The sequence below is a fragment of the Leptonotus elevatus genome, chromosome 10 (assembly GCF_054856555.1).
Source record: "Leptonotus elevatus isolate MCC_2025b chromosome 10, RoL_Lele_1.0, whole genome shotgun sequence".
Classification (NCBI taxonomy): domain Eukaryota; kingdom Metazoa; phylum Chordata; class Actinopteri; order Syngnathiformes; family Syngnathidae; genus Leptonotus; species Leptonotus elevatus.
In genome coordinates, this window is record NC_141248.1 from 15,852,898 (window position 1) to 15,879,660 (window position 26,763).

The following is a 26,763-nucleotide window of genomic DNA, read 5'->3' on the forward strand; positions in this document are numbered from 1 at the left end:
CTTATTCAATTTAAACTTCGCTTCCCATAAACCTGCTCTGAGCTGCACAGTAAACAGTGTTGTCTTTATGCAACGCACATAAAGATGGGCTGTCCAAACAGCAAAATATTGTTAGTTTACTTTATGGATGTTCAGTAAGGGCCTTAGGCACACAATTTAATTGAAATATAATCACTTGTTTGTCTTGGCTTTATCCAAGCAAAGATAATTGACAAGTCATTAGTGGGAGTTTTCGGTATGGCTACTGTAGGTATTATGCTAATTGTCTAAAATGAGATGAAACGGCCACCAGGGGGGATTATCCCACTGGCCTTTGCAATGGAGATAATCCAGGTACGCTGCATGGAGTACACTTTAATGTTCTCCACAAGAAGCTTTATTCATTTATCATTCCCTCTTTTGCTTTCAACCTGCTGCCTGCTGGCTTTGAATCACCGCTGACTTTTTTTTCTTTTTCTTTTTTCATGGACACAAAGAGATATAATATATTATGAAATAATTTTATTTTTGTACATTTTAGGATAGTTTCTGTAGCAAAATTGAGTAAAAAGATTCAACATTTGGAATTTTAGGATTTAAATTAGATAGATCTACTGTAAATACGAATGCAAGCAAACGAATAGTGCAACATTAAATTGCACTGAATCCGTCTATTTAAAATGAATCGTTTGCAAGTGGACAAAAACACATTTCATTTTATTTAATTTTTATTTTTGTTTAAGGCAATAACAATCACAGTCAGTTGCAGGTTCCACAAGGAGAGGAAAAAAACAACAAGATGAGAGAGAGAGAGTGAAACACAAGCAACAACAACGACAAAAAGATTGATTACAATCTTGAGATATCCAACATTAAAAACTCAGAAGAATACAAAAAATTGGAAACAACCACTCATCTATCAAAATAAATACTGAAGCGCAAATGTGGTCTGTAATACGTTGTGCCGCTCAAAATCTTACAATAAATCAGTTTGAATTCTATAGTGAAATTTACAGTTACAGCTAGACATACAATTTATGGAGACATTAGAATCTAAATGCAGTATTAACAAAGTATATTCTGTCATCTTTGATAAAATATGCTTTAATAATCAAGCAATCAATCAATCCATACGTTTATAAAGCACTTTTCATACTAAAATTGCAGATTAAAATCCCCCCCGCTTCATATGGTCTAAGAAATTCTGAAACATAAGAAGGACTAAGACCCTTAGGATGCTTACAAACGATTATAATAATGTTAATAATAATGTTAATAATAATGTTAATAATAATGTTAATAATAATGTTAATAATAATAATAATAATAATGTGCTTGAACACAATTCTGTTTGCGCTGTTATTTATTCTTCAATATGTTTGTTAAACATCAATAGGATTCCATACATAACACATTTTGATACCAGACACATATAAGGGACCATTCAGAGAATTCGTCAACAACAAGTGAACTATGTGAAGTAGCTGACCCACCATATACGTTTTCACAGTGTGATTACATTTAAATGAAGCGGTCAGTAAAGATGACATCAAAACTTTAGCTGTATGAAAAACACACCATTTTTACTGTAATACAAGTGTCACATGTATCCAATAAAATAGACATAAGGCAACATTACTTCTCATTGACATGATCACAGGGCTTCTCCCTTACTGTCATAAATGACTGGCTGACCAAGATAGGTTTGTGGGAGGCCACGGCTCACTTGTGATTGGTTGAAGCTGCCTTGCCGGTACACCTGCATCCCTAAATCCCCTTTTGTCTGGTTGAAGTTGTTGTGTTTGGACGGCTGAGCGCCAACACTTTCCTCCTGAAGGTCAAAGCTGCTCTCGCTGTAGAGTCGCTGACGCATTTCTCGTTTTCCCAAAGTGCTCCTGGTGGGATACCGCTGCCCCATCTTGTACCAGCCCGTCTCTTTAAAGACAAACCAAATGTTTCCAGCCCAAAGGACGACGTTGACAAAACCAAAAACCTGGAGGGAGAAAATGTAAAGAATGAATGTTATAGTTGAGTGAATGCTGAGAATTAAAAAAATAATAATTATTAGGGGTGTCAAAATGAGTGAGTTAATTTTGAGTTAATTTAAAGTTCCTTTAATGCGACAAACTGGGGGAATTCCAGTCGCAATGCAGCACACGTCTATGTCAAAATTTAGCAGTAATGCATGTAATAATAATGCATATATTTGTGGAGACTGGGGTCAAGTTGTATTTTACAATTTTAAAAATATGCAGAATTTCACAAATACTTCAAAAATGCACTGAGCTGTCACCATCTTAAATGCAATTATGCCATCTAGAGGCAGAAATATGACTTCAACAGAAATTAATATCACTTATTTTTTGCAGTACAGTATATATTTTTAATTTTAACAACATTTTATGAATTATTATGAAATTAATGTATCAATGACTAAAAGATGCAGCCATGTTTCTTCCACTTTTATGCTAACAAGAGTATGAAAATGTATGGAAAAGATGTATTGTGCATTTTATTGTACAATTAGAACAGATATCAAATTTGTGATTAATTAACTGTTGAAGTCATGATATTAATTATGATAAAAAATGTTAATCACCTGACACCCTTAGTATTTATACTGTATTTAATTAAGAGCAGTGGCTCCATTGGAAAATTCATGTGATGAATAATGTTTTGAAATAATTTATTTTGTGTGTGTCCGTCCTGACTTCCTGTCTGTTTGCTGTACAGTGGAATAACAACATAAGCTATTTTTTTTTTCATTGTTATGATTGAACCCCATGAACCCCTGCCTAGCAACTGCCGGTGAAAAATATGTCATGACAACAACAACAAAAAAAGAGACATAAACATAACATCTTTTGTTTTTGTTGCTATAATGAGCAAAAAAGGGCAAAGGAAGGACACATTAAGATGATGAGGGCCACTTTTGCAGTTAGCATATACTGTTCTTTGTAAACATTAGATACAGAAAATCAGCCTTTCGGCAAACACGTTCCAAACTGTGAATACCAGCCACCACTTACTTACTCCTTCCTTCCATGTTGCTTTAAATTGTTGTAGATGCCCGATTTCTACCCACCACAGACGTGTTGAGGCGAGACCAATGTGGTTCCTGCGCAGCTGTACATTTGTTCTCCTGAGCCGAGCAGGCAGGGATGAGCAGCAGCACCTTGGTAGGCTTTGTAGCCATCTTGATGTCAGACAGAGCTTTGGCCCAACAACAACTACTGACGAGCCACATGAGGGAGAAGATGAATGTCACCACAAAGTCCTGCACATCAGAAGGAACACAAATCAGTGAATATAGCAACGTCTGGTCTTGCTACTGGAGAGGTTGAACAGTCACTGACCACGAGTGGGCCTCTGTTGTTCTTCAAGTATTTGTTCTGGTAAAATATGTAGACCACAGTTGCCAGTAGGGAGTAGAGGAAAGTGATCACGCCCACAGTGACAAAAAACTGAGCAGCAGAGGAAAAGTCGCCGTCCAGGAAGATAATTTCCTCTCTCTTTGTTTCACATAGCGGAGCTTTGAAATGCACTTGTTGTAATCTGCAGAGGAAAAGCAGATTTGTTCTCAATTTTTGTTCATGGAAAATATGTATTGCGATAGGATGTTTAGTTAGTTTTACAGATCATACATTGTCACCCAAAATAATTGCCTAAGACATTTTTTTTGCAAAAATTATTAACATTATTATTAAATAAGCTCCTCGTGATGCAAATGGTTAATTTTTTTTGTGTTTCCTGAAAAATCTAAAAAAAAATGACTTAGGCTATTATTTTAAGAAGGCGTCTATATATTCTTCCTGTTTGTGGTTGAGTGACTAGCAACCAGCCTACCTCTCACAATAAGTCAGCTGGGATCGGCTCAAGCTCACCCATCACTCAAATAAGGACAAGTGCTATATATATTTTTTTTACCTTTAGTTATACTCAAAACTCGAGAATATTTGAATGCTAGAAAGTCACTAAACAAAAAGTGATGGCGTTGCTTTCCCCGCAAACTGAACTGTTAATTAAAGAGAAAATTTTGTGACGTCCAAATGGCCAGGAAGCGAAAATGTAGGGCACTCAAAATTACCCACAATGCACTCTGATTATTATTAAAAAAAAAAAATGAAATTACAAAAATCAACAAATATTTTGGCATTAAACACAAATCAAAAAGAAATGTCAAAGTGCGGTTTACAAGGCACCAAAAAATAACACAATCATCACCACTTCTCAAACACACTGAACATTGATGTTCACTCAACCGGGTTGCTAAAGACAGCAATGCATTGCGAGTATGAAAAAAAAAAAAAAACAAGCGCGGGAATCAAAGCCATGTATTAAATATATACAACGGAAATAATGAATTATCGTTTTAGTTGAACATATTTACAACCAAAGAAATTAAGTACAGTTTTACAACATTTTCATTCACAATAAATAGTCGGAGATTTATGCGCGGGTGCGTCGAAAGAGTTACGGTGGTCACGTGATGTGCGAAGAGGAGACAGTCGTGAGCTTGGCTGTCCGAATCGCCAAACAGAATGAGGGCACGACATATTAAGCAACTATATAGTGAAGGGCTATGTAGTGAATGAGGCGTTAAGGGACACGCGTGGACATTTGGACACAGCCGGAGTGGCGTTTAAGTTCAGTTAAAATTTAATTTTACATGGGTGGATTTCATGTTAGATCAAATTGAAAGAGCCGTTACAGGAAATATTTCTTCAGATTTGTCCATAATGAAATTCAATTTTTTTTTTTTTGCGCTCATCCTTGTCAATGTATTCCACTTTTTTTTGTCTAAATGAGCTTACGTCATTTGCGATGTGGAAGCAGGAAGCCAGTCCAATTTAAAGGGCCCTTTGTCGGAGATGTTTCACTGCATCATTAGACCAAAATGCACTCGGAGCCAGATCAGTCAAGAATGTAACCTTAAGTGGTCCATTTTGACGCGCCAGAATGTTTCCACTATTGATCCTGTCTAGCGGCGTGCACCCACAATGCCTTTGGGCTGCTTGCTCAGAGAGACCGCTTCATTTAGTGACAGGATACAGAGATCATCTTATTTCTCTGCCACTCATGCGAGGTGTGTCTTCCGTAAACAAAGTACTAAGTGAGTCTACTTTTCAAGGAAGTTTAAATTAACAAATGGTGTTATTTATTTGGCTTACCGGTTTGGGCAATGGACTTAGTAACACCGATGTCCTTCTTCAACTTATTAATAATGTAACACTTTCCCATACACGAAGCTTTAATGGCAACAAGTTGTTCTGAAACATAAATAGCTCAACAACCTATTTAAAGGGGCAATCAAGAGAAAGACAATGCAGCTAAAAATATTGACACACGGTACACTATTTAAAAACGTCGGAGAGAAAGTGGAACTTATTCAAAAGGTCCTATTTGATAATAACGAATTATTGGTAGCAGGAAAGCGTTCATTGTCATGTATATTCTTTTTGTCCTCTGCTCGATATATGATTTTGTTGACATGACACGCAATACACGCCAATACATAAAATTGTCCCAAAAAAAATGATCAGTCAAAGTTGGCACGGTGTATACCTGAATGGATAGCCAAATTCAATGTTGATGCTCCTGTTACTCTGCCTGCTATCCGCACAGTCCACTTTAACCCGGAGGTGCCCATAGTAGCCGCCGCATGTTGCAAACGCACAAATGGCAAAAATCTGAGGAAGAGAATATGATAGCAGTCACATGAGGAGAAAAAACATTCACTTGTATGAGTTAAAGGACTATCAGAGGACATTGCTCGAGTGAGTGTATACTGTGGCTTACTGCAATAATGTATTCCCATCAATAAATCACAGGACTGATTATGAAAATTTCTAATTGGTTTGAAAACAAAAGCTGAATAATTTAAAGGTGGGAAGTGCTGCTCACTGTGCACTAGAGGGTGGCCGCAGCAGTGCAGGCGGATTCATTTTTGCATCAAACGTTTCGACAGCTGCACCTTCACAATATTGCTAAATTCAAAGCACCGGACACAACATGTGCTTTAAACCGAGGACGTTTACGTGGCTGCACACTGGAAAGAAATATTTATATAAAGATTCACCAACCTCTTACTGCAGTATTACTTCTATTTTAAGCACATGAAAAACTAATTTACTTTATAAGTAAAATAATAATAAGTTCATTTTTAATGAAATAAATGAAGAGAAAGATACTTACCGGGGCAAATATAACCATACACATTTAAAATCCCAGAGATGGCCAAAGTCCACTCGTATCTGCAGCGTTTGTCATCGGGCTGAGATTGGACCATAAGAGGAGAGAATCCAGCAGAGGGGAGGGCTCACATGAGGTACACTAACTTCCCAAAGGAGGAGTCAAATAGATTTCGCAAGTGTATTCATTTCAACATGGCATATCGAACTCGGCACCTTTCAACTTACAGTTCTATGAACTTCAGTTTGCAAACATTTCCCCCAGGCAATATGGATAGATGTGTTTCCTCCAAACTCTAACCATATTATTATTATTATTTATTTTTTATTTTTTTACAGAAAATATCCTTATTTAAAAAACACCTTAAAAATTGTGTTCATAAACAGTCTCGTTTATATGCAGTGCATATGATATAATAATAAAATAATATAATAATTATTATTTTAAAAATGAATGAATGAATGATGACGGAAGCAGATCAAAGAATACAACGTACAGTAGAGTGGAACAAACACTGAGTTGTTTTGGCGACCTCTTCTGTTTTTTCTGTATATTACATGTTTGATTTGTTCTTTTCATACGATTCCCTTCCCGTTGCTGCTGATACCTTTCGCAACTTCAGCTGAATTGAAATTGGCATCCCTAGTTAAGCTTTTCCAAAGCTGCAATCAATAATTAAATACACTAAATAATGTGTTGATATTACTACTGCCGATACTACGTAATAAAGTTAGTAGAGAAAATGATAGTAAAGCAAAGAAAGCAGTCACAGGCACTGCATTTGGTACCTTGGGTTTCAGTGGATTCTAACCTAACTTAAACCCCCTCTTAACATCACCATTATCACGACACAGAAATCATCAATACAAATATAAAAACATGATATTACAACAGGTAATTGTGCCATGTGCATGATCTAGTTCAGAATCTGTTTTTATCCAACCAATAACATGACAACATTTTTTTTCTTAATTAAATAAAATACACTATACTCACCGAGCGATGAGCAATTAACGATGCCACGTATCGGTATCAGGCCAATATCTGTCTTTTTTTCAAGGTATCGGTACTTGTAACGGAAGCCGATGCCAGTATCAGGGCGGCCAATACTGGTGGCCCGTTTTACGACCAGGAACTAGAAATTAAAAGAGTAGAATATTGCCATTAATTTCATGCAATTTTAAGGAAAATTCTGCATTATGATATATACTGTAGGTCTTTGTTTAAAACTATCTGTCATTGTTTTGGGTTTTGGGGGGTGGGGGGGGGGGGGGGGGTATGTCTGAAAAGTACTAGTGGTATTGGTACTAAATAATCGGCATTGTGGTGTGAGGTAAATTTCTGAAGCTGCTTTGTTAAATAAACAAGTGAGCAGATTATATTGAAGTTTGCAGAACATTGAGGCCAAAATCCAATACAAAATTAAATCCAATAAAAAATTAAAATAAAATGCATTTTAATATTATTTTTAAATAATAAAATACAAATAATAATACAAAAATAAAAATAATGTCTACATATACTAAAAACAGTACAGCCAAATGAAATGCTACAAAATGAAGACAACAGAGAGTTGTGAATAAATCAATACGATTAGAATTTCAAGGTTGTAAACGTACGTCATCAATGCCATGATGGCCTCGAGGGTCTGCTAAGAAGCAATTTCAAAACCCCCAAATTTCCTCCGTCAGCCTCCAATGATGGAGTACATCCATAAGAGGGCAGCAGCATATCATATATGAGCCCTTCCACACTTCCAAAGCAATGAACCCGTTTTCTGCCCCAGAATGCAGGTGACGATTGTGCCCTCTTGAAAGGAACACGCACATTATAGTTACATTTTAATTCACTCACTTATGGTTGCACTCAATAATTCAGCGTTTAGAATAGGTGATGGGATGAGGGGGAGGTGGGGTGTTCTCCCACCATAGTAAAGTGGCGAGGCTTCATCCTCACGTTGCATTATTAATGAATCTTTTTCTGGCATCATCTTTTTGCTCCACCCTAAAATCTACGAGAGGAAAGAGACAAGCATAAATCTGGTGGTTTTTTTTGTGTTTTTTTGACAGGCCTCAACGTATCTAAGCTACATTTCCCGCAGGCATGTGCCGCCTCCGTAGTTTAAAGCTTCGTCTCTGAACTTAATCTAAAAAGCGATATGCTATTAAATCGTAGAAGAGGAACTGAGAGTTCAACTCACGTCTATTGCTGTTAAATGCAGGAAGTGAGGTCAAAGTCAGAAGGAAAAAAATGCAGTCAAATGAAGGAACCTGCAGCAAGTGATTGGTGGAAAATTGAGAATTACCTTTTCTATTTTGGGAGCAAAATGTGGAGGACTGTGTTATGTAAAATGATTTGTCTGGAAAATGGGCTCCTCCTTGCACCAACAAGCCAAATACTGCTGTTGAAGGCACTGCAGCCTCAGCCTTGCTAAGCCCCAGCCTGCATACTTACACACACGCGTGCACGCGTGCGTTAGTTTTGCAAGTGCGTGGCGTCATGTTGCTGTCTGGGATGTGCAAGGAGCTGCAACACTGACACTGACCTTATTCCATCAATCTCGCATGTGTATATATATATATAAAAACCTCAGCATTTAAATATTTTAGAGCGTCCCCTGAGAAGCCCTGAACCTCTCTGTTTGTCTAAGTGTGTGTGCGTGTGTGTGTGTGTGTGGTTGTGCATATTTATATTTGCTGTACGTCATGTGTGCTTCTTAGGGTTTCTATTATTTTCTTTTCGTAACATTTCTCTTGGCTGCACTGCTTCGTATACGGGTATGAGAATGTTCGACTTGTATACAATCAGATTTCAGCTGCTATGTGCTGCCACGTAGATCTAATCTGTCCACAGTTGGCCAACTGAAAACTATATTAGCAATAGGACAGTTTCATTTAACCAATACAATTTCAAATAAGCGAAGTGCGCATCTCGACTGCACGGTGCATTATGGTGCGTGGTGCCTCGCTGTTTTTTTTCCCCTCACGCATGCGCAAACGTAATGCGCACGTCACTTATTCGCATCACAGGACCACAATAATGTTAGCATTTCCCGCCCTCTGATTGGTTGGTTAGAGCAAAACTTTGACCATCAAAACAAACCTGCAAAAATCTGCACACATTAATACATGATTAGCATCTCTGGTGAGTACTTGTTTGTGCATTTGTGAGTGTGTTTTAGAGTCACTTCTGTGTTTTGCGTGTCTAATGTTTTGAGTAGACCCAAACCCGCCGGTGGGCCATAAGGAGCCGTGCCATATCGGAAAACTGCAATCACTCATCATCAAAATGTTATGTGGACATTTCTACTTATGCCCACATAAAAGCCTAAAAATATCACAACAAATATTTGATATTTTATGGACAAAGCTTTTCCTCATTAATAAGCGACATACGCTTCTGTATAAGATTGGTAATTTTCTCAACTCAACTTTATTTAAAGCACATTAAAACAACCATTGCAGCATGCAGCGCTGAGTAAAATCAGCCATGCAATAAAGACATGTCAGGTGGGGTGGGCGCGGCTGCCCTCTCCGCTCCGCTGTCCGGCCCCTCTTCGGCGCCGGTGCCTGGGTGCGGGTGGTCCCCGGGGGCTGGGGGTCGGGGGTTGGGGGGCTGCCGGTTGGTCGGGGTGGGGTCGGGGGGGGGGCGGCTTTGTTGGGGGGGGGGGGCGGTGGTGGGGGTTGCGGGGTGGGGGGGTGCTGGGGGTGGGGGGTGTCTGGGGGATTGGGGGCATGGGGGCGGCTGGGGCTGGGTTGGGGTGGGTGGCGGGGGGTGGATGGGGGGCGGGGGGTGGTGGGAGGGCGGGGGTTGGGGGCCGGTGGGGTGCCTGGTGGGCCTGCAGTGCCCCGTCCTGCTGCGTTGGGCCGGGGGCGCGGGCCGTGTTGGGGCGGGGGGCGCTCCTGCTCCTGGGTTTGCTCTCCGGCCGGTGGCCCTGGTGGGGCCCGGGGGTCGTCCTTTGGCGCTGCCGCGGCCTGGGGGGCCCTGAGGTGTTGCGCTTGCTCTGTTCCGGCGGGGGTCGACGGCTCCCCTCTTTGGTGGAGATTTTCATGCATGCCAGATCCACCACACCAGCATCTACCGAAACTCAGACACAATCTGTTTCCTCCTCAGGTTATTGAATCGGTGGAGGCTGGTGTCTCGGATCTCACGCGGCTTCGTCTGTCCTTCCTTCCTTTTCTCGGTCTCTCCGTTGGTCTCTTGAGGCCTCCCTGACTTTATGTTTTTTGGATTTGTTGGGGTCTGGATGTTTCTTGGGCTGGGGAGGAGTTCTGGTGGGGGGTGTCTGGTCGGTGCTGGATTTCACCTTCCTTGGTTTTCTTCGGTCCCCTCGGGTCTCCTGGTGTTCGATTTAGGTGAACGGTATAAGATTTTTTTTTTCTAATAGGTTTTCTGGTGAGCTAACAAACACACGCACGCACGCACGCACGCACACATACTCACCCACACACACAAAAAAAAAAAAAAAAAAGGTATGTATGTATGTATGTATATATGTATATATGTATGTATATATGTGTATATATATATATATATATATATTTAAAAAAAAAAAAAAAAAAAAAAAAAAAAAAAAAGAGCAATGATGATGACATTTCCGAATGAACAATACTGAGCTCTAAAGAAAAAAAAGAAAAAAAAAAAAAAAAAAAAAAAAAAAAAAAAAAAAAAAAGACATGTCAAACTAATTAATTGATAACAAAAATAAATGAATGAATCAGTATTGTGAATAAATATTAATAATGATTTAATAATGCAAAATAAGGCAGAAAAGCACAAAAGCTATTGTTATGGTACTTTTTCTTTTCTATTTCTTTACTTGTCTATTGTCTAGTTTATTATATGCGTGTTGTGTTATGTCCAGTGTCTTTTTACATGATCTGTTGGTGTGTGAACACATCATTTTATACTGAATGTGAGCACATAGCTAATGTGGTAGTTTGTGTGTTTTTTTTCATTTTGAAATTTATGGCTAATGTGTTTGTAGCCTTGTGCTAGTGGGTGTGTGTGTGTGTGAGGGAGAGCATGTTATAATGTTTTAATGAAACTTTTTGTGTATGCAAGTGTGGGAATTTGTTTTATTTGTTTATGTTGATTTTTATGGTGAGTGAGTTTATAGCTTTACGTTAGTATTAAAGTGTGTGTGTGTGCGTGTGCAGTTAGTTTAGATTTGTGGACTCTATTTCATAGCATGGCGTAAACCTGCACCGAGGCGTGTTTGTAATATCGCAGACAGCGTATTAAAAAAAAAAAAGGGCAGTTTGCTTCATTGTGGGTGTGAACACAGATCCATTCACCATCAATCAAAACGTCTCCTGTCATTCCCTTCAAATGTGGCGTATTCACATATCGAGTGTGGAAAAGGACGCAGCGATCATACCTGACAGATTGTCACATTGTGTATCCAGAATATGTCGGACATTATTCCCACTTTCTACACAAATTCAAACACCATTTTAGCAGCTGTGAATCAACAATGACGCGCACACACACTCTCGCTTGACTCTAAAGACAAAACATTTCACGGTTCTCCCTCCTCTACTCTCAATCAATTATAAAAATGCTCAATGTCAGACCAGAGGCAAGTCATGAATATATTAAAACACAGTTATTGTGTGATATTTCAGTCCCGCCGCAACGTCTGCCTTGTCACATACGTATACCGCCCGCGTCAACGCTCCAAGGACGCCAGCACATCAATGAAAAATTCAACCGCGTGTTGACATAATCCGCCAATCCTGTCGCTTGCTGCTTTGATTAACTCCCTATAGTTGTTCATTTATCTCTTTCAGAATAAAATCAGTCAGAGAGACATTCATGGAGGAACTCAAGTGAATGCTAAAGCCAGGCAAGTCTCCGCGACAGTTATTAATAATTGATCTATCGTGTAGGGGTGAGGGAAAGTTCAAATCTTTGATATGGTCTCGGCCCATTAATATTAGCGAAAGTCTCAAGAAGCAGCCAATTTATTATCCGACTAAATCTTTGCAGCCACAGTGTTTTTTTTTTTTTTTTTTTTAATACAAGAACATTTATTTGACAGATGTGCTGTATCTGACTGAACCAGCATCTCTCTGGATTAATTAAATAATCCTCAGATTTTTAAAGTTGAAGAGCAGGGTTCAATACAAGCCCCACTCACTGCTTGGAAACAATCAAAAATAGCTAATAAATGGACGTCGGCATTATTTTTTTAGCGGGACTGTGAGTGTGATTAACGGTCTAAATGTTCATCTCGGGAAAAATTGTGCTGCTGTTCCACCATAAAGAACATCAACATTTAATGCATATACACACACTCTGCTTGACGTATAGGCGCTGGACTAAAAACATCGGTTAATTATTCATGTTTAAAAGGTTTGGAGATAGTGTGCACAAGACCAAAGGGGATTAGTGCAAAAAAAAAAAAAGAAGACAATTTATAAAGCTGAAGACCACGGAGAAAAACAGAAAATCAACTAAGAGAGCCTGTTAGCGCAGACAGGCAACTAAATTAAGAGCAGCGGAAGTGTCTCTTGAAAGTGTGGTTACCTCCAGGGAATCCGCTGGTCAAATGCGCGAAGAACATGCGGAGCAGCAGTCAGCCAGTCCAGCTGTCGCCTTCACTTAAGTTTCAACGGAGAAGTGCGTCGGTCTTCCGTGCACGCTGAGTTAGCGCTTCAGTCGTGTGTGTGGTTGCCGCCCTGGGCCTGAACACACACACAACGGTCTGGGATCATCATCATCGTCAACACTAACGTTACCATCATTGTACAAAAGGATGTAAAGTTTTGTATTGTCACTTAGCGTACTTTATGTCAGCAGACTCTTAAGTGCTGCCGTTACTAAAAACCTAATCACAAATAAGAATGGTTAAATGGATTGTTTTAGTCACTTTGTTTTGGATTTATATGGTGATGATTACGGCAATTTATCAATAAAAGATGGAACGTCTCAAATTTATCAGCCTTATAAAGACCCTGTAAAATGGTTTCTTTGTGATTTGTTTCTAAATAACGATTGAAGATAAGTGCTGAGTAATTGAGATATGACATTAAATTATTATTTGGAGTGAGAAACCTGGCGAGCAGGAGTTAGCGTGAGCGGGCGAGCAAGAGTGGCTAGCAAGAACTAGCTGGAGCAGCTAGAGGGAAAGCTAGCAAAGCGCAAAGCAGAGGGAGACTGTGAGGCCCCACCTGTGGAACGTAAGCGACGGTTGATCCATTGGGTTCCACGCGAGCTGCAACTATCACCAAAGGCTAACTGCGTAACGTTTGCGAAGTTCTTCTCCTTCAGGTCTCTATGGCAGAAAGATGGCCGCAAAACATGTCAACTTCCTATAAGGCACGGCACGGCACGACCTACTGTATGTAAAATAATTAGCAATTACTAGACCTATGATTATATATAAAAATATGTTGATGTGATTTTTTTTGCATATTATTGAAATAAACAGTGTTTTTTTTTTAATGAATGAATTATTAGTTCACCACTAGATGGCCTAAACTGCCCCTTTAAACTCATTTTCAACTTCTCGGTTCACTTCAGGGAATGTTAACTGTTTATTATGCTAGCTGGTGGCTAGCCCATGGGCTAACAGGCTTCCGGACGCCACAAAACATGGACACTTCATTGAAATATAACTGTTTATTAAACTCAGCAGCATGCAGATTGTGTCATTTGTAGCCTTTTTTTTTTAATATTCATTCAAAAAAAAATCACGTAAAAGTTTCTTTAACTCTACAAGCAATGTTTTCCATTGATGTTAACTACTGTATTATACAATAAAATAAATGTCAAATGACACAAATGTATTCACCCTTTGAAGATACTTGACATTAACGGAGAGCGGACTGAACATTTGCAGAGTGATACTGTTGTCTAAACTATACACAGTGGAACCTCGGAGTTTGAACGTCTCGGAAATCGTACAAATCGGACTTCAACCCAAAAATCGGAGTAAAAAAATGCCTTTGAGTTTGAACTCATTTTGGGAGTTCGAACACCCAAGCTAAGCCGAACGGACCTTGAGAACGGGTAGCCGAGTGAAGCCGAATGCTCACGTCGCGGTAGTTGAGACGATGCGTTGACTCATTTCCAGTCAGATCGCGAAAACTCCCGGAGGAGGAGCTCCATACATTTGTGTGTGCATTTTGATCTTTCCACAACAATTTTCTTCGCCATGGGCTCAAAGAAAGACAACAATGCCAGCGGCAGCAAAGAAAAACGTACAGTGCTACGAACCACAGTGGAATTAGGAAGGAGATTATCACACCGTTGTAACTACCGTGACTATTTCTGTAAATACTGGCAGGACCCCCCCTTACCTGTTCAAGAACATGCCTGACGTTAAACAACGCACGCAAGGTCCCCTTAGTAGTCTAACAATATGCCCAATGTAAAATTCACAAACTCAGCACTGAATTAAAGCAAGCATTAACATAGCATTTATCGTCCACTGATGCCATCACACCACAACAAAAAAGGTAAGGTATTTTGTATTGTTTAAAAAAATATATAAATAAAAATGTAAATAATTTTCTGTTTTTGGAGCTTGGGAACGGATTAATTGCATTTACATTATTTCCTATGGAGAAAAATGTTTCGGAGGTTGAACAATTCGGACTTTGAACACTTCGCAGGAACGAATTAGGTTCAAACTCCGAGGTACCACTGCATATTAAAAAAAAAAGGAACATCAAAGCACATCTGGCGGTAATCTTCCAGATGTTCAATGAGCTGAAGATTTGCTAATGTCCGTGTGATGTCAAGCATGGCGATGGTTTGGATCCAAGCTTTGTTTGATTAATGAGGCATATTCCAAAAAGTTTACCTTGAACCCCAAATGGGAGCACTTCTGTGACACAAATTTAGGAGCTTCCCCTAAAATGGTCCCCATTCATGTGCTCTACACCATAGGGGGACCACTTGTGCACTTCTGTCATCTTAACTCACACAGGCTGACACGTTGTCACTTTTAATGATATCATCCGGGCCACAGGTCGTGTCAGGAAGCGAGGCAGCGAAGTTACGATGGGTTTGCCGCACTCCTGCCTCGGCCCGTCTTTGGCTCTATTGTAATAAGATCACCCTGTGTTAGCTCATCTTCAGCTGATTCACAGTGTTTCAGGATTCGCAATGTGATATCAGCACACAAGCCCTTATGTCTGAATCTGTGTGTATTACAGGAAAAGATGTTGGCCTTTTAAAATATTTGACTTTGAATTGTGGGACACTTTTAAGAATCAGAATCATGTTTATTAGCCAAGTATGTAAAACATACAAGGAGAGTTTGTCTCTGGTACTGAATGGTGATCAACTTTATATCCATCTATTTTCACATAGAGGTTGAAATGGAGCCGATCCTTTTGGCGAAAAAGTTGGGGTTAACCCTGGCCCTGAAATAATATAAACGAAAATAAAACTGTTAATGTCTCAAATAAAAACCAGAATGCTTTTAAAAACAAAAAGAATCAACTGAAAATACATTTTATGTTTAATAAAACTAAACTACCGTAAACAAATTATAGCGAAAACTATTAACCCTGCCCTGGACTGGTCGTTAGTCAATCACCAGCCATACAGTCGAGACAAACAACATTTACACTCACGTTCACACCCAAGGACAATTCAAACGTCAATTAACCTAATATTCATGCTTTTGGAGAGTACCTGGAAAAAATCCACACAAGCACAGGGAGACAATTTAATCTCCCCCCAGGAAGGCCAGAGGCTAGAGTTTAACTTTAGATTTGTATATGGATTTGAAATTAACATCCTGTGTAACTCCTCGGGGTGGGTTTCACGATTTGATTCGATTCCGATTTTTGGGTCTGCAGTTCGATTCAGAATCAATTTTCGATTCAGAATGATTTCTGACTCAATATGATTTTCTTAACAATGATTTATGCTTCAATTTTGATGTGCAAAGAATCGTCATGATCTACTCCAGTAGCTAATTAGCACGCTACTCGCGGCACATTTCTCACTCAAAAGAACGGCTATTCATACAAAAACGCTTCAGGAATGTATACAGAGAAACATTACTCACCGGCATATGCGCTTCCTACGCTGCAAAAAAAACAAACACTTTTATTGGAATAACGTGACGGTGACTTTTTCCTTCTACTCTCTAATATGGCTACAACTTAAAAGTATATCAGAACGCGTGGAACCATACTGCCCCTAAGTGGCCAAATTGTGTACAACATGAACAGCGCTCCCAATAAAGGCACACACAAACAATGGCAAGACAGTATAAAATAATTTAAATAAAATCAATTCTGTATTGTACTAAATGATAATTGCGATTTTTATGAGAATCGATTTTTTGGCACACCCCTAATAACTCCCTCACTGACATTAGATACTGGCTACACCTGCACAATCTAGGGAGATGTAAAAATCTGATTAGCTAAAGAAAACAGATGAGCCGTGATTGGTCGTGGCCTGAGCCTGTGTTTTAGTTGACAGCAAGTGGCAAAAACGGCCGCCCCTTGAGATTGATAAAAACAGGTGAATTTTGCTTAATTCCACAAACGCAATATTAATCAGAATGCCACTAGTGGGTGCGCATCAAACATTTTTGGGGATTGACATTGTGAAACTTTTGTTTGGTGATGTGCTAATAGATTTTCATTTTGCAAAATGGATGCCTTGTCAAAATAAAGGTTGGAAAACATTGTTTTAGATTGTACTTAAAGTCACCGCAGGGACTGTTAACATGTGTAATGAAATCTGCAGTCAGGATCATTTCTGTCAGGGGGTGACAGCCAATTAGCGCAAACAGTCTGCCCCATCCGAGCTTTGTGCCCTCTGAACAGGTCTCTGTATTTCCTGCTGCCATACACGCGGTGCACTGCTCTCTCTGACTGCTCTATTGCTGGCCTCACCGTCAAAGCATTTCCTGCACGGCAGCCATTTTAGGTGTACCGCTGCTGCCTCCAGGAAGCCTAGACGAGCATCCTTCTCCACTCTCCGTTCAGGACCAGGGACAGCTTTGCACTGCGCATGCGCGGAGCGGAACGCGTGGAGACACATCGCCTGCTTTCTTTTCTTTTTTTTTCTTCCAACCCTCACTGCCCTCCATCCCCCTCGTTTGTGCCCCTCCCCTCCCCTCCCTCCCCCTCGCATCCGCAGCAGGGACTGGCCAATAAAAGAGAGAAAACACGTAAGCATCGACGCGGGTTCGGCGCAAACGGAGGATGCTCAGTGTGCAGCGGCAATCATCTCTCAGCACCGCTCGCTCTGCTCACTTCTTCCCAAGCCACCGAGTGCAACCTGGGCCTCTCCACCGACCCGACCCCGACTCTCATTCACACTGCGGCCGCACTCGAGGTGAGGAAGGAGGGGGGACCTAATTTGGAAGGTCAGACTCCTTAGTAGGAAGGTCATCGCCTCAAGAGCAAGATGTTGGATCCGTCGTCCAGCGAGGAGGAGTCTGACGGGATAGTGGAGGAGGAGAGCAAGGAAGTGATGGCCCCGCAGGCCGGATCTCGCATCTCCCCGAGCAGGACCAGCGAGAGTTCCGGCGGACTGGCGCCGAGCAGCGGCCGCAGCAGCGCCCGGCCGACCAGCCCCAGCCCGTCCGCCGCTAGCGAAGAGAAGGACGACCTGGAGAAGCTGCAGCGGGAGGAAGAGGAGCGCAAGAAGAAGCTGCAGCTCTATGTGTTCGTCATGCGATGCGTGGCCTATCCGTTCAACGCCAAGCAGCCCACGGACATGGCGAGGCGACAACAGAAGGTAAGCATCCCCCCCCCAACCTGCACCCACCCGCCCGCTCATCTTCCTATTTTTTTTTATTTTCCTCCTCGGTGCAAGGGCATCGTTAATAAGCACATGCTGCTGAGACGCCTCCTCTTTCACATCGCAGATGTTGTCATTGATGACCTACATAAAATACAGTACGGATGTGGGGGGGGGGGGGGGAGGGAGGGGGTGGGCCTACCGGGTAGCAGCGGGGAATACAGCACACCTCCAGTTTGTTTTTGGTGCAAAAAAAATAAAAAATCCACAAAGGATGAGTGGGAGCATGATGAAGTAGCGCTCCACATAGTGCAAAGGGAGGACACATGGTGGTGCAGAGCTTAAGACAAGAGTGCACGTGCACAAAGCTCCCAAGTGAGAGCAATTGTGCAGCCCAGAAAGCACATTCGGTGTGCAAGAGCAAAATAAAGCATTTGGCTTGAGACTTGTTGCCTCGTAGGTGAGGAATGCAATGAATGAAACTCTCCTCTTCATCAATTTGGCCTCCCAAGGTGACTTTCGGCTCAGACCTCTTGAGGTAGCCCCCAGTGGGCTTCCTTACCCTCAGATGGCGAGTTACCCAACATTCATTTCATTGGCAAATATTTCTACACATCTTTTTAAGATATATTTGTATGTATATTTGTAGGTATCGCTCACGGGGGTTTCAGGTTACTGCCGTGCCTGTGATGCTCGACTGAAGCCAATTTTAGGTCAGGACGTCCTGACTGTATTCTATTAAAAAGGCACCACAGATGAAACTAGTGTATTTATCTTGCTCTGACAAATACAATATGCTAAATGTAAAATTTCCTCTAATCTACTGAATGAGAATGTGCAAATCTGCGGGAAATGCATTCACCTCTCCTCTAATGTCATCCATGCACTGTAAACAACATTACAGAAATTGCACTTGTGGCTCTTGTTTGTATTTAACCCGCAGTCTTCCTTTAGACTGGTCGACATTTTCTGCTGACTCATGCACAAGTGCATGTGGGAGGCTAAACCACAGTGTTTCCATTTCTTTTTTGTTTTTTTGTTTGGAGTCCCATTTGGCAGAGGTTACCGACAGTCTAATGCATGCTTAGTAATGCACTTTTATATATGGCAGCTCAGGCAGCCGCAATTCTTTGGGCTGCGGGTGAGTGAATACCTGAGCCAACAATCCAATGTGCAATGCAACCAGACCAGAAAGTCTGTCGACAGCCAGGCTGCACAATTGCGTTTGGTCACACATTTCGTATTATTTTGAGGAAAATAAATGAACTAAGCTATGCAAAGTTTCTGAAAATGTCACAAATGTGAAAGGAGAATACAGCAGTTGCATGGAGACCCTTAACAATGCTCGGGTATTCAAATGCAAGTCAATTATGTTTCATGTCATTGTTAAAGCTGTCATTTCGACGCGATTGAGTATTTGTCTAAAAGTAGCTGCCCCATCGAGTATATTCTTAAATGCACATTCCTCACAGCGCCGCCGTCCATGCCGCCTATTACATTAAGGCTATTATGGATTAGTCACAGAAATATGATGAAGCAATTCGTTTTGTAATGAAACGACTCAAAGCCAAAGCAAAACACATGGAGCGGCTCCATGGTAATCTGTTATTAGAGGTTCTGGCACGCAGGCGGCAGTCAGTGATGGACTTATCACAGGGAAACAGGCCGGCATTCAAAGTACGTCAGCCCCACTGCTGCGTCTTCAACATGCCGCCGTAACCTTGTGAAAGGGCGACGCAAAAAAAGGGGGGGGGGGTGGCCTTTCGAAGGGCGACGGAAATACGTTTCCTCGCGCTAACTGAGTGGCGTCTTCTTGTTAGCTAACGTGTCGGGACTGCTGCTATTCAAATGTTCATATTGAATTTGGTAACGCAAGCTTAAAGTCAGAATCAAATCAATCAAGAACAAGGCAAGAAATCATTTTTGGGGGGACTGCTGAGCAAGGCATAAAATATAGTTTACAATTGAACAATATTTATGAGTGAGTGAGGGTCAAGTGACGAGTCAGGCTACTGCTTACATCTCCATCTCTAATATCTCAATATTGTATGCAATATTGAATTTTGTTTTGCGGGCATTAGTTGTAAATGTTACATCTTAAGGATGAGGCGATTTTGTGCTGTCAGCAGTTTCCTATCCACCAGGTATTAGTATCGGTGCCGACAACTAACCCTTATTTTCGTTTTGGCCGTTTCCATTGTTTGCTTTTCTTATGTCGCTTGTCATAAGCCAGATTTTATACTGTAATGTCGTTTTTAAATCAATATCTGTCCAACAGTGCCAGTCAAAACATTTCAACTTTACAATGTAGTATTAAAGGGTTGTTTTGTTTTGCCGTATATCAAAGACCCCCAGTGGGGTCTGACATGCGTCAAGCCTCAACCATTTTGCACTGGTTATGGGTGTCTACTCGGGGTGTGAATTGCCTACTACCTGGCGAATCAATTCTTATCACGATTCATAGGTCACGATTCAATTCGATGCAATTAATCCCGATATGGATTGATAAATTGATTATTGCGTTTTTTAAAACTCAAATTTACAAAATACTAATCTTAAACTTGTACATGTGCACAGTAAGATTTTTATGAACATGTTTTTATTTATCTGAAACTTCAGGCTTATAACTGTGAGCCACTGTATTTAACAAACAATCGTTTTCTTGTTTAAACAGCACTGAAATAAAATATTAAGGCTTAATGTTCAATTAATATAACATTCTTCCATGCTTAACGTGTGAACCCTAACCCTAAGTAAGACGTTTTGTTGAGTATTTCCTTAAAAAATATATGCTTAAACATCGATTCGGCCGCATATGGAATCAATTCGAGAATTGTGCGCTGTAATATCGCCAAATCGATTTTTTTTAACACCCCTCGTGTGTGGAGGTCACATTTAGTATGTGTTTCCCACACCATGTTAATACCCAAGTAAACTGGCCACCACTCAAGTTGATTTCAAGAAAATGTAATAAATTGTTGCTGTTGATGTGACGTGTGAATGGATGTTAAAGTACTGAATACCGGAGGAGACGACAGGCTCATTTGCGGTGTCAGAGACCACATCCCCTGTTGACTGATTGTTTCTTGCCCCGTATGTAGGGGCTCAATCACTTTCACGTCACCAGACTTCTCTGTGCTTTGTCTTGTTGAAAAGTCCTAATCGGACAAGTTGGACGTCCGATGAAAGTAGTAGTAGTACATTAAATGTCATATTACTATTAAAGTGATTAAAATGATCTGTATTATCACAATATTGCAAAGGGAAATTCCAGATATGCACAAAAATGCAGCACATTTTATTTGGTAAGCAAAGAATATTAAATCAGCAAGCCTAGATACTTTTATGGTAATCGTAAAGGACAACAACGGACATGATTTTTTTATGCAAACAAGACCCTATGAAATTGACTTTAAATAAGATGTCAATGATGGTGATGAGTCAAGAGTTCACACATTGCCCACTTCACAGTAGCTTTTCACCCTGCATACGAATAAGCCCATACTTGTGCCCTCGTCTTTGTAGGTGGAAAAATATCGCAGCCACCTAGACTGCCTGTCTTTCATCCTATTTCTAGCACTCAAACATACAGTGGGGCCTGAGGTAGATCACAAATCATATTTCCCCATTCAAATTATTATTATTTTTTTGTAATCTGTTTTTTTCCCCTTTTTTATGAGAAAACCGGCTCTCTTAAATACCGAACTGAACAATATTGAGCATTTAAAAGTTTGCGCTTCATGATTAATCAATAGCAGCTCTTTCTGGTGTGTGCGACATGGCCACTAGGGGCAGTATAATACAGCGTATGCAGACAAAGGAGAAAACGTTTAATATTTTCTGTAAGTGACTCAGTAAGCTGCTGTAATATTTGTTGTTTTTCACAGAGGATAAAGAATGCCATTAAGGAGGGCTGTGCAACACAGCAAAAAAAATTATCACAATATACAGTATGTTTTCCTCAGATTTCAGTTATGATCAAGATTTTTTTTATTTTTTATATTGCTTTTAATTTAAACTTGCCAATTAGAGAGTACTTCAACATTTTACTAACAGTATAACAAATGTAGAAAAATATAAAATAATTTAATAAATAGGAAAAAGCCGATAGTGGAGCAAGAAAAAGAAAAAGTCGTTCCGCCGTGTTTGATCAAGTAAATATGCTCAGAGTCAGCTGATCTCCATGATTGACCTGAGATTTTTCACAATCACTAATTGTGATCATATAATCAACCCGCCCCTACCTGCTATTCTCAGTCTACATATGTTGAGAACATGTTAAAATATCCCAGATAATATTCGCTAGCCGGTCTGTAGCGTTTTGCATTGCGTGTTAGTATTAAGCTGGTGAAAGGAAAAGTTGTGCGGTTGCTTAATTCAACACACAAAGTGTAATACTCTACTCTGTGTTTTTATTGGTTTGGTCCAAACTGATGTGATGGCCTCGGACTCATATGCCCTTGATAGTCATCGATCACAGAGCACAGTATGAAAAGATCACAAATAAATTTAGAATTTTCTTTCCTCGCCCTCGTATGATTTGTTATTCCCGTAAGTTAGCCTGACCCAATCATCTCCTAATAGAGCGCCTCTTGGCTCAGCACTTTCTAAAAGCATCCAGCCTCTCTGAGCGAGGGAGCCTCTGTGATGTGAATGTGAAGTAGAGTGAATTCAAATCAGTGCTACTTGGATGAAGGTTGCCTCCGCGGCGCTGAGTGCGGAGGGGCAACTTTGGAACTGCTTTAATGTCTGCCAACATTAGTCATTTGCTTGCTGTCATTAGAAGGTACGAGTGATCAGATCTCATTTGGGGAAAAAAGAAAAGAAAAAGAGAGCGAGAGAGAGAGAGAGAGAACTCATCACTTGTCTTTGTGTATTTTCATCTATTCCGCAGGAAATATTTCTCACACCTGGTTGGCAATCCATTTAGTCTTGTTAACCACTCAAAACTCATCAGCCACAACATTAGGTACACCTTTACCCTTATGTAACTCGATAACAACGCCACGCACCGTTCTCCGACAGTGGCTTCATTGTCGTTGTAAAGGCCAATTTATTTAAAATCACCTTTGTTTTTAGAATCACATTCAATTGCGAAAGTGGACCTAATATGTGGCTAAGGGTTATCTTTTCAAGCATTGGTTCAAAAGATAATGAGAAAAACAAACTGAGCCTTATGGTTTATCTTTTGACACATCAGATAGAGACGAGGCACTCCCATGAAATATCCTGCAGAAGTGTTTCCTTTTAATAAATGCGTCAAAGGGAACATTCACCCACCGACATAATGGATTCATCTTGGCTGATACATTTATCCGGTTTATGTGATGTGATATATTAATCAAGCTAAGCGTGGCATTTCAGCTAATGGACGAAAGACAGCTAATATAGTAAAAGATTGGAACTAAGTGAGACGGGGGTGATAAAACGGCAAAACAGAAAGAGGCAATGTATAATTCAACTCAATTATGAATGATTGTGTGAGTTTAACTGCTGCAGAAACAAAGATAATTGCGTGAAGGTGCAATAATGCTTTTCTGCCTCACAGTTGAGAGGTTCTGGGTTTCACTCTTGGCTCAGGCCTTCCTGTGCTTGCTTGTGTGTTGTCCTCCAGCTTTCTCCACTTTTTTTTTTTAGCAAAAGAGAAAGCAGCATTTAAAGAAACGTTTCAGACTTTTGATAAGCAATATAGTTCCTAAACAGCCATTCCAATTTTGTACAACCAGGCAAACGAAACATTCATTTACTCTGCAACTACAGATGTGTGGTTGTATGTGTTAAGTTTTAATTGGTTTGGTGCAATTTTTGTGAACAGAGCCAGAATCTGTTTAATTTGTCATTCATCTAAGTTATGTGATATAAAAAAAGAGCATCTACAAATACATAATTCCCCAAAATGTGTTACTGTGACAGGCCTACTTGTGACGCCAAGGCAGATACGCAGTAAAAAGAAAAGAAGAAAAAAAAGATCAATGAATGTAAACGCTCCAAGAATTTCAACATTTCTGATCTCTTTAAAAACATAAATTATATACGGCAAAGCTAAGCACTCCGTTATTTTCATAACGGGTTTATTTGTCGATCGATGTAACCACCGCGACGTGAGCGCAATTCAAAACCCTCCATTTCGATAAACTCTAAAAAAAAAAAAGAAATTCAGTTCCTATGCAACACTTTACTACAAGAACGTTCTATTTTCTCATTTAAATATAACCCACCTGTCCCAAAAAGATGAAATATTTGCACTCCCATTGGTCACAAGTCAGAAATGAACCAAAATTAGAGATTGAACCGTCATTATGCGTGATGTCAAGTCAGACTTTAGCATATCACGCAAGACTTCTGCCACTCTTACCTCGTACCTCACAAGAACTCAGTTTAGCAAGCATCAAGGATCAACATTATTTTATTTTTGCCCAAACCCCCCTTTGTCTTTTTATGCCTTTTTTTTGTAATTTTTTTTAAAAATGTATTGCAAAGAAAAGTTGTCTACACCATTAAGCGGAATTCTTGCGGTATTTGTGAGTTCACAAACTCCGGAGAATACAGCTTGTAACGAGCCTGTTGATTTCCACCACTAGTGGTTCAGCCCAATCACAGAGCAACATTGTGTTTGGGGGCGGGATAAGCAGCTGTGACGAAACCAGGAAGCGCCGAGTCCGCCAACACCGTGGGTAACAAACTAATCTAACATGGACGAATGGACGCTGCAATTAATTCAGTTCTTGCAGAATCACTCACCGTTTCCTTGTTGAATGTTGAACAGTGGCACTTTGTGCATTTTTATCTGGTAAAGATGTTCGTGCTTTTTTTCTTTTCTTTTTAAGACGAGATCGAAGACGACGTTTTCATCCGTTGCCGTGATTGGTCAATCACGGCAGTCCCAGATTGATATTGTGGAGAACTCTCTTGAGTGAATCGCAATTATCAATCTAACTATTGCCAGGTTACTACACCATAGCAGCTGTCCAAGAATTCTGACGGTGGCGTAACTAAGTACAGGTAGTTCAGTACCAATGCTAACGTTAGCTGCTAACACTTTCAGATTCACTGGCTAGTCCAATGTTAGTATCCAAAGTGGGGGTCACTAAAATGGTGCTAGGCAGTCCCACCAAGGAACATATGAGGTTGTAAAAATAGTGGAATAATTTTGATGGAACATTGTGATTTCCTAGGAATGTTGCAACTGTGAAATGTAACCGCTTGCAGAGATTTAAAGAAATAAAGTGTTGCATGTTGATATTTATCTGTTTCCGACCTTGTTAAATCACTGTTGGTAAAAACGGTTGGTGGACCATAACTTAGAGTATTTGAGTGCTATGCAAGCCAGAGATGATGCTAAATTGAGTCGGGTGTTAGAAATTTAATTATGTGTTAGTTGAACTTTTTTCTTAATGCTACACACAGTCATGTAGTGGTTATAATAACTGATTCGTAGACTTGTGTGGCCGCTAGGAATGTTATATACATTTTTAGGGAAAGAGTTTCATTATGCCTCGTAACAGACTAACTTAACTGACTGAGAGGTTCAACTGCAATTACATTGCATTGCTTTTTGCAAAAAAAATTCTCGCAAGCTGTTTTAAACAACATTCTTTCTGGTGCAGGCACATTTATGACTCTTCATTAAGAGAAGAAAGTTAACAAGATTACTTTTGAACATGTAGATGAGGCTGATAATGTGAGTCATCGTGTGCCCGAAAGAGTCACATGGGAAGGAGCGTCAGCGAAAGGGAGCTCATGTAGAATGATTTGCATTATTAGGTAAGAGCTTTAAATTGAGTTCTGCCCGCAAAAGGACATCCTTTGGCAAATAAGAGGCTTTCCAGTCAAGGTCAAAAGTGGGGTTTGAATGATTTAGCATCACTGGTGACACAGATCGTTCATCTGTGCTTCGGATATGGACGTGGTTGAGGAAGAGCGCAAAGCCTAAAAGCAGCAAAAGTTAATCCTTTACCTCCATCCAGTCTGTGCAGGCATAGCTCATCATATGATGAGAAATAATATAGGGATGCTAGTATTTATCGTGTCAAAACATTTTCCTAAATATTTAGCTTCCAACTCCTGCCAGGGATCGACACGCTTTTGCCTTCATTATTCAGATGATAAAGCAGCAGTAGCTGATGAATTGAACACAGCGGGACACTGTTGTTTGTAGAAAAACAGCAATCGAAATGGAAATGTCGCCCCGAGGAGCTTTTGCAGGACAATTTAGGATTTGGTGTTTTTCTTTTCATCCCTCACACAATGTGCAAGTGGCATCTGTGTGCCGGCTTGAAAGCTGCATCTCACATTCTGACGTTCGCCCTGCACCAGTTGATTTCTATTTCCGTGGCGCACGTGTTAATTAAACCTTTATGTCCCAGCAGAGCCCCACGTGATGCCGAATGTTAGACGTCGGCTGCGATGTTTTTCTCCTGCCCAACCTTGACTTGCTGACGAGAATAAAACACTGTTTCATGATTGAGCAAATCCATGAAGCTTAAAAGGAGCTTAAGGTTAGTTAGTGTGTCCGTCCCGACTGAATAATCCGCACTTTCCTGTCAATCTTCCTCTAGAAATTGTTACTGTATACAAAACATAATCTCATATGCTTAGTAGTATGTCGTATAGAGAAAACAATGAGAAAAAAAAACATGCTGTTATGATGTCATGGCAACATGCTGCTTGAAATGTACTATATGTAGCATATGTTGGACAAGCCCAAAAGCATTTTTTTAGGACAAATACAATAACTACATTGTCTTGCTAATTTATAGGCATGACGATAATAATAATAATAATAATAATAATAAGACTTGTGGCTGCCGAGTCCTCATTACTGCTAAGAAGAACTTACACGTTACTAATACAGTGCCATGATGTTAT

At 40.2% G+C, this 26,763-nt stretch overlaps 2 protein-coding genes across 14 annotated transcripts in view; one reads left to right on the top strand and one right to left on the bottom strand.

The window, feature by feature from the left end:
- Nucleotides 1-727: 727 nt before the first annotated feature.
- Nucleotides 728-26,763, bottom strand: part of synprb (synaptoporin b) — a 35,508-nt gene continuing 9,472 nt past the window's right edge. The window contains exons 4-12 of one of the 3 annotated variants that reach the window (XM_086087509.1): nucleotides 16,202-16,216; nucleotides 13,347-13,450; nucleotides 12,703-12,860; nucleotides 7,168-7,306; nucleotides 6,175-6,253; nucleotides 5,545-5,669; nucleotides 3,336-3,534; nucleotides 3,065-3,256; nucleotides 728-1,972 (exon numbers count right to left, since the gene is read on the bottom strand). In XM_086087509.1, coding sequence (XP_085943635.1) covers nucleotides 1,634-1,972; nucleotides 3,065-3,256; nucleotides 3,336-3,534; nucleotides 5,545-5,669; nucleotides 6,175-6,198 — 879 coding nt within the window. In that variant the 5' untranslated portion in view covers nucleotides 6,199-6,253; nucleotides 7,168-7,306; nucleotides 12,703-12,860; nucleotides 13,347-13,450; nucleotides 16,202-16,216 and the 3' untranslated portion in view covers nucleotides 728-1,633. Of the gene's footprint in view, nucleotides 1,973-3,064; nucleotides 3,257-3,335; nucleotides 3,535-5,544; nucleotides 5,670-6,174; nucleotides 6,254-7,167; nucleotides 7,307-12,702; nucleotides 12,861-13,346; nucleotides 13,451-16,201; nucleotides 16,222-26,763 lie in introns of all 3 variants that reach the window. The other 2 variants (XM_086087510.1, XM_086087508.1) reach the window with 2 other exon arrangements.
- Nucleotides 17,202-26,763, top strand: part of cadpsb (Ca2+-dependent activator protein for secretion b) — a 75,192-nt gene continuing 65,630 nt past the window's right edge. For 2 of the 11 annotated variants that reach the window (XM_086087507.1, XM_086087505.1), the window contains exon 1: nucleotides 17,225-17,892. In XM_086087507.1, the coding sequence (XP_085943633.1) occupies nucleotides 17,560-17,892 (333 nt within the window). In that variant the 5' untranslated portion in view covers nucleotides 17,225-17,559. Of the gene's footprint in view, nucleotides 17,893-26,763 lie in introns of all 11 variants that reach the window. The other 9 variants (XM_086087496.1, XM_086087497.1, XM_086087499.1 and 6 more) reach the window with 7 other exon arrangements.